We start from the raw sequence: 7,792 nt of genomic DNA on the forward strand, positions 1-7,792 counted from the left end.
GCCGGCAACCTCCACTGCGAGGTGCGCTAACGAGACAAAACAGGAGCGACGCAAAGCCACGCCGCTCCGGAGAGATTGTGATGAAGTTCGGCGCGGATGCGAGTCCAGGCAGCAGCGGCACCGGCACAGCGCGGGAAACGCCAACGACGAGGGGAGGAGGAAGAGGAGAACGTAACAACCACCCGCGACTGAACGCGCCAAGGAGGAAAGCGCGCGGAGAGGACGCCGTGACGCAGCCGAGCCGAAACGTCCTCGTGGCTGACGTCAGAGACGACCTCGTGGCCATTGGCTGGGCTGCCGGACGGAGCCTAGAAAAGCGCCGGTGCGTCCAGCGACCGACGACTGCCGCAAGCAGCGACCTTACCGCGTAGTGGTGCGTTGTGTCTGTCGTGTGTGCTGCGCCCGAACGCGTCGCTCGCGCGCTCCTCCTATAGACTCCCTTGTGTGCATAGACGTTCGCATCCCGCATCGCCATGGGAATACCGGTGTTCGACCAGCTGAGCTGGGCCTACCACAGCGTACTGTCCAACACAGACCCTCGTGTGGCCAAGTGGCCGCTCATGGGCAGCCCGCTGCCGGTCATCTCCATCCTCATTGGATACGTCTACTTCGTCAAGGTGTGGGGACCAGCATGGATGCGGGACCGCAAGGCGTTCAACCTGCGGAACATCATCCTCGCCTACAACGCGGGTCATGTGGCCGCCAACGCCTTCTTCTTCTTCTACGGCGGCCGGTTGACGTACCTGTTCGGCGACTACTCGTGGTTCTGCGAACCCGTCAACCTGACGGAGGAGCCGAAGTCGATGCTGCTCATCACTCTCGGCTGGTGGTACATGCTGCTCAAGCTGAGCGAACTGATGGACACTGTGTTCTTCGTGCTCACAAAGAAGAACAGCCACATATCGGCTCTGCACGTCATCCACCACTCACTCGTCGCCTGGTCCGTCTGGCTGGGCGTCAACTTCGGTGCCACGGGACAGAATGCGTTCTTCCCGTTCCTCAACTGCTTCATCCACATGATCATGTACACGTACTACGCGCTCGCCGCCCTGGGCCCCCGGCTCAGGCCTTACCTGTGGTGGAAGCGCTACCTGACCCAGCTTCAGATGAGCCAGTTCATCGCGCTCATGTTCCACGGTGCCATCCCGGTGTTCTACGACTGCGGTTTCCCGCCGTACTTCGGCTACCTGACCATCTTCGAGGCTGTGCTCTTCTTCGTGCTGTTCTTCAACTTCTACGTGAAGACGTACTCGCGGAACAACACCCTGCGCCAAGAAAACGGGCTGCGCCAAGAAAACGGCCTTCGCCAAGAAACCGCCAAGTCGCGTTGAGCGTGGCTTCGTCGACGTCCGTCGTTCCCTGTAAATACTCCCCTCCCGTACCTGTACATAGAGACTGCTTGTCCCAAAGCAACCACCGCCATTTTTTAGCTCGTATTATAATTATTTTATTATAAATAAAAGCGACACTGTACAAATGAAAAGCGACTCGTAGCCAATCATTGTGCTCGTTCCCGTCCAAGAGCGGAGTGCTAAAGACCGCGGTGTGTGGGAGGGATGCATTTTATTTCCAGGTGCTTTCGCGCGCATTCCGTGCACGGATAGTTTGCGAGCCAGCGAAAAGCTGTCGATTCTTTCGGCGAACATCGCTTGCAGTACTCACCGATACCACTGCCCGCTGCCTCACAACTCTACGCTGCTATGCAGAATCGCAGTGCAATTTCATTATAGCGTAACTGCCGCATTACAACTTGTGTGCGAGTGTGTGTCGTAGCGTGCGCACATCCCCAAGCAAACTTTGGTTAGGCAACTACGTTCATGGCTCGTCCAAATTATATAGAGGTAGAGTACAATTTTCAGCTGCAGAGAGTCACCGTCCCTCAAGATTCGCGCACTGATGTGAGGGTGTGTGTGTGTGTGTGTAGTCGGTACTAAGTTCTTGACGGGATGGTCCGCGCTGCGCAGCTGTTCGACACATTTTCGGAAACGATGGCAGTTCTTGCTTTTCATGAACCCTCCCCCGGCGTGATCTTTGACGTTCTCGCCCTGTTACATAACCGGAAGCGGAAACGGGTGATCGCTTTGCCAGCAGCCTTCTAGGAGCGTATCGTATAGACGACGGCGTTCTTTTCACCGCGCGTTCTTTCTTCCCTTCATTGGGGGTCATCCAGGCCATGCGCCCGGCCTCGGCGGTAAACCGGCCGTTAGTTCGGTCTTTCCACTATCGCGCCCGCCGGTCGGTCGTCACGCCAGTTTTTCGAAGGTTCTCCCCACTGACCGCCAAACCTGGAGAGCCGGCGTGTGTCGGCAGCGTGTGGATGTGTGTGGTGTCTGTACCCGAGAGGGGGGACTCGCCTAGATGCGAGGCGTGGTGGTTGTCGATCGGTGGACCGCCTCGGGGCAGAAATTTGGCCGCTTTGGCGCTCGCGCCATACACCCCCACCGCCTCCTCAGCTGGTACCTTCCGAATGCTTCGGTCACCCCCTCTCTGCGGACTGGCCGTTATATAAGTGTCCCTCCCGCCCGGGTCCTCTGGCGCGCCACGGCCGCCTTCTTTTTAGTGAGCGCGAGGATTGATAGAGAAAAAAAAAAGAAACGCCGACCCAGAAGTTTTCCAACTGGTTGCTCTCGCTTCCCGTTTCGCTTGCCGACGACGAGGACAAATACCGATGTCCTCGTCTCGTATTCCGACGTATACACGCACGCTGCACCTTCGCAAGCTGGCGTGCCATCGCAACAAAACGTCTTGCGAGGCTTCCGTGTGTCGTTCATTCAGTTGTTTGTGCGGTATAATTCGCAACGTGTTTGTTAGTTCGAATAAGTTACCCCCCCCCCCCACGGAGTAGGGATCGGAAGGAGTTGCTGTTGACTGTCGACGACAGCAGCCTGATAGTTAGTTCCGACGGTAGCGATTCTGAAAGATGACCGGCCCTGTACCCGCTTTTGTCAAAACGGGGCGCCATCTCAACGACTTTTCTTGTGTCTCCAGGTCTGAGGCATCACGGAAAAGAGAAAAGAAAAAGTGGGCCGGTCGTTTTGCGCAGCGAAAAGAAAAAAAAAATGTGCCACCTCAGCTGGCTACAAGCGTTCAGTGACTGTAGTGGCGCTCGCGGAACCAAGTGAGTGTTCACTTCTGACCTCACTTGAGTCGAGACAACTATGCGGCTCCGGGCATGGTTCGTGTTCTCTCTGCCTTGCCGCCGAAAGTACACCACCGTCTTCTGGCAACCTTTGCGCTGACCTTGCATGCTCCCCGATATCGTGTGCCGCCAACACGTGATGCCTCAGGGCAGCCGTATGGTATACGTTGAGTGTCCTCGCTTCTATGGAAAGGTACGGAAACGTGCCTGAAGACGAAGAAAACCAGTACTGCGGCCCACTTGTCGCTCCCGTACATTTTTTGGAGCGCACTTCACGCTCCGTTCCACAATACATCTTGGCTCTACAGTGGTAGGCGCAGTCCAATAGACCGCGTGGTTCGCGAATGTACAAGTCGTCCCATGTTCATCCATGCCCAGTAGCACATGTCATTTTCTCAAGCTTAACCGCACGATGAATGCTTTGATCTATAGTTTAGGTACGTGCGTGGTGGGGTTGGCAATTTATTTTGGTGGAGCTAAAGTCTTTCGTGCAGTAGTTTGCAAGTGACATGGGTGCAAGAAGGGGAACAAGCGAGATATAGCCGCCTTTCCTCCTCCCAAAATTCTGGCCGTGCTCCTGGCAAGAGAATACACCGACGCCAGCTGCACTCGTCGAATAAGAAACTAAATTCAGTGGTTACACTACTAGAAAGCTAACAGAAAATGCAGCGACGCAAAGAAACCGTGAAGAAGCTGAAATACTCTAGCCAGCGCGCGAGCGATCGTCTCTAAGCGTTCCTTGCAACTGGGTTCGACGGCATCCCCGGGTCGAATGGCCCACTTCCTGCAACACCGGCGTGTCGCCTCGTCGCAGACCCATGACGACGACGACAACGACGACGAAGAAGGTGCCCTAGACAACGATGCCACAATGCAATGTGCATTGACTATACATATTGAGCACGAGTTTTCGCTCTCCCGCGTTGAAAGAATGGGACCTTCTTGCGAGGAAGGTGACTTAAGTATGAGGTCTATTCGGGAGTTACTGTACCTATTGGCAGCGGGAGGTTAGTGTGCTCTACTGCTGTCTCCAAGATCGCGAGTTCGAAACTGGCCGTGGCGGTCACATTTCAATGGCAGCGAAATGCCATAGGCCCGTGTAAAGGGTTATGTCAGTGCCTGTTAAAAACAACAACAAAAAAACACATCAAATGGCCAATGGTTCCAGAGACCTCCACTAGGGCATGTCCCATGGACGAATCGTTGTTTTGGCACGTAAAGCTCCACATATCATAACTATTACTTTTGGCAGCGGGTTGCACGGCGTGCAGTGTCCGAGGCATTGGCCTGTGCCTCGGCGGCGGGGATCATTTCACCGCGCTCCCTTTCATCCCCCTCGCACTCGGAGACCTCATTTGCCTGAAAGGCTTGCCGTGCGAAGCAGCAGCACGATCACGACGCCACCGCCGCAGCGCGGAAAGAAAGTGCAAAGAATGGGAACCTTGCCGCGGGTAGCGATGACAGTAGTGTGTAGTAGTGTACTACGCGCGCAAGAAGAGCTGGGTCAGTCACGGCGCGCCATGGGAGGGCCGTTCCGACCGGAAGCTTCCCCCGGGCGTCGCCGCTCGTAGTACCGCAATCACTTCCAGCTCTAGGGCGACGCCTCCAGCCAGCGGCGACCAACGTCCATGCTCTCTCTCTCATTCTACTTTCCCGCGACTTTCAAGTTTAAAGCTATAGTGTTCCGTGGTTACGTGAAATAAAACAAGGTCTTTTACTGCAGCCACCTTGGCCTTCACGTTGTCTCACTGATGGCAATTGTCGGTTAGTTCTCTTTGATATTGTGCCTAAAAAAAATAAAAAAAGAGAGCCCTTAAATTTGTCCATCTTGGTAGGAAGCGCAGCCACCATTGCACAGAACACACAACACAAGCGCTTAACCTCAACTAAACGTTTATTGCAAACGGCAGAGTTTATAAAGGGGGTGAAAAAAGAATGGTAACAGGTAGACATCAAAAAGCACACGTGCCAGTCCCGTACATTACATATCCGTTATTATCTATCACCCCTTCCAAAAAACAACTATGTTTTGACACTTTGAGTACTTGAGACAGTTTGTCAGCCTCTGAAACTATTTCAGTTTCAGTTTTACTGAGCATTTTCTTCACAGAGTTGCGAAATAGAGAACGAAAGGATAAGAGCAAAAAGCTGCTATGTTAGCAGCTTGACGAGGCTCCTGCCCTTTTTCACTTAACTTTACAAAATCCGCAGAGCACAAACACGAAAAAACAATTTGACGTCGATTTTCAAAACTTCAAGAAATTAGGAAATAAAAAGAAAATGCATCAAAATTACAACAGTTTCAGGTTTACATAAAATAAGCAAACCACAAAGAGAGAAAAACAACAAATAAAACAAGAAAACGGCGTACGGTCAATCATGAAACAATGCACACGTTGCTAAACGACTACCAAAGTATTACAAAATGATTATACGACGTTTACAACACTGGGTATGTGAAAAGCACAAGTTTTGATGCACAAGGGGAACACTGACGAGTGAAATGTTGCATGTTTTACTCGTAAAAAAAAGCAACAAAGAATGTCAAAGAAAGCAAACATCATAGGATGCCATGTTACACACGAGCACTATTATAGGGTGTTTCTTTTACATAAAGTATTTTAGCCGGACAATTAGAAGACGCTAAACTACACGCCGTCATTCTGGATGAGAAGGTTCTTAAGTTGTTTTTTATGTATATAAAAGATGTCGATGTTTCTATTTTCAAACATGTTAAAAGAAGCAGGAATACAGTGTTCAAGTCTTCTCAAACCATGATTAGCTCGCGAATAAGGAACGAAGCAGGAAGGCCTTTTCTGAATGTCATAATGGGATTGTGTATTTTTTCGGAGGTTACACAGTTTAAGAAAACAAGTGTTGTTTGATAGCAAGCTTTGTTTGTATTTCATAATAAGGTTGAAGCTGTGTATGAAAACTAACACATGAAATGGCTTATGGCAATACGTTCAGGTTCCCAGACCTTTCGTTGCAATTTCAGGATGACCTCGTATGTTGGCTTTATGAGCCCAGGAGCAAAAAGCCATTGTTGCCTTTCTCTTCCGCCCATATCAAAGTAGTGAAGAGGTCTGTCGCACAAATGCGCCTTTTTAATTCGTTGAAGAAGTCTTGCTTTCACCTCATGAAGAAGAGCTTTGAGCAACAGGTTTTACGACTGCAGGCAGCAGGTTACCCACAACGAATGGTTATAGACGTCGTTGAATCACTATATAGGGACCTAAAGAAACAAAATAGGCAGCGTATTAACACTTCCCTGCAGCAGCGTAAAATGAATGTTGTCCCCTATATCCATGGTGTGGCACAAAATTTTAAAAAGATTGGAAATAAGGTGGGCGTCCGAGTGGTCATGTCTGCTCCAGAAAAAACTGTCAAGAATATGTCACAAAACTTGTCCTGTTTCGAAAGAAAAGAAAGGATGTCAATGCCAAATTAAGCATCGCAATAAATATGTTGAGTGTGCACAGTCGGTTGTTTACAGAGTGCCCTTGTCATGTGGTCTTGTTTATGTGGGATCAACTGAAAGATGCATAAATGAGAGGTTAAAGGACCCCACAATAAAGTGCAAAAGGGTACCGATGGTCACTTGGCGATCCACTGTAAGGAGTGCGGTTGTGTGCCGTATTTCGATAACACGAGCGTGTTATATCGGGACAGAGATTTATTAACCCGTTCGATAGTAGAAGCTGCGGAAATGACACATGGTGATTTAGAGTGTGTTAGTGCACCCTCTATCTCACTCACGCGGAAAGAACTTTGTTTATTGGATGGGGTGATAGATAATAACGGATAAGTAATGTACGGGACTGGCACGTGTGCTTTTTATTGTCTACCTTTTATTATTCTTTTCTCTTTCACCTCCTTTATAAACTCTGACGTTTGCAATAAACGTTTAGTTGAAGTTAAGCGCTTGTGTTGTGTGGCTGCGCTTCCTATCAAGATGGATTCATACCAACTGGCCCGATACAATTGTTTATTGAGTTACCTGAAATTTGCCCTTGTTTTCTCGATGATAAACTCGTTTCATTAGTATGTGGGGCTGTGTATTCAACTGAATTATTGTTATTGGGTAACGACGCTCTCTATGACGTGGCCAGTAGTACTGCAGGTTCAGAAAGTGGTATAGACATGTGTAGTAGTGGAGGTTCTATGGTACGCATGGCGCTCATAGTCTGTGCCAGGCCCGCATCCAGGGGGGTGGGGGGTGTTGCCCTAGCACCCCCCCTCCCCCCTTGAGATTTTGATGCAGGGTGGTGTTTTATCGAATGTAAATAATAAAAGTACATCTTTTGCCGAAATAACCTAGACCTTCAATACCCCCTTTCCTCCCTAAGAAAAATGTCCTGGCTACGTATGGTGGCGAAGCACGTTTTTTACAGTATCGATGGGCAGCCCTGGATGGCTTGGTGTATTGAAGGATCTAGATGTTATTTTCAACAGTAGCACTTGGTGGTCACCCCAGGCGGAAAGAGGCGCAAATGCAGCTTAAATGTGCCTGTGGGCTCGTACATAGGGCAGTGTTCAGGTAAACATCTGGTCCACATACGCGTACATAGTAAACAAAGAATATCAACACTAGCATAGCAACGAATTGAGGAGAAAGAATATGGCCCCGTATGTGCGTGTCTCACTGCAAAT

The 7,792-nt window shown here is 50.1% G+C and overlaps 1 protein-coding gene across 1 annotated transcript; it reads left to right on the forward strand.

Moving 5' to 3' along the window:
- The first annotated feature begins 332 nt into the window (after positions 1–332).
- LOC119174865 (very long chain fatty acid elongase AAEL008004) lies at positions 333–1,483 on the forward strand. Its single transcript, XM_037425975.2, has one exon. The coding sequence runs from the start codon at positions 474–476 to the stop codon at positions 1,329–1,331; it is 858 nt and encodes a 285-aa protein (XP_037281872.1). The 5' UTR covers positions 333–473; the 3' UTR covers positions 1,332–1,483.
- The last annotated feature ends 6,309 nt before the right edge of the window (positions 1,484–7,792 follow it).

This window comes from Rhipicephalus microplus, chromosome 5, assembly GCF_043290135.1.
Source record: "Rhipicephalus microplus isolate Deutch F79 chromosome 5, USDA_Rmic, whole genome shotgun sequence".
Classification (NCBI taxonomy): Eukaryota; Metazoa; Arthropoda; class Arachnida; order Ixodida; family Ixodidae; genus Rhipicephalus; species Rhipicephalus microplus.

Bases quoted from the DNA above. Each gene is read 5' to 3' on its own strand.
- LOC119174865 (XM_037425975.2), top strand. From the start codon at position 474: ATGGGAATACCGGTGTTCGACCAGCTGAGCTGGGCCTACCACAGCGTA.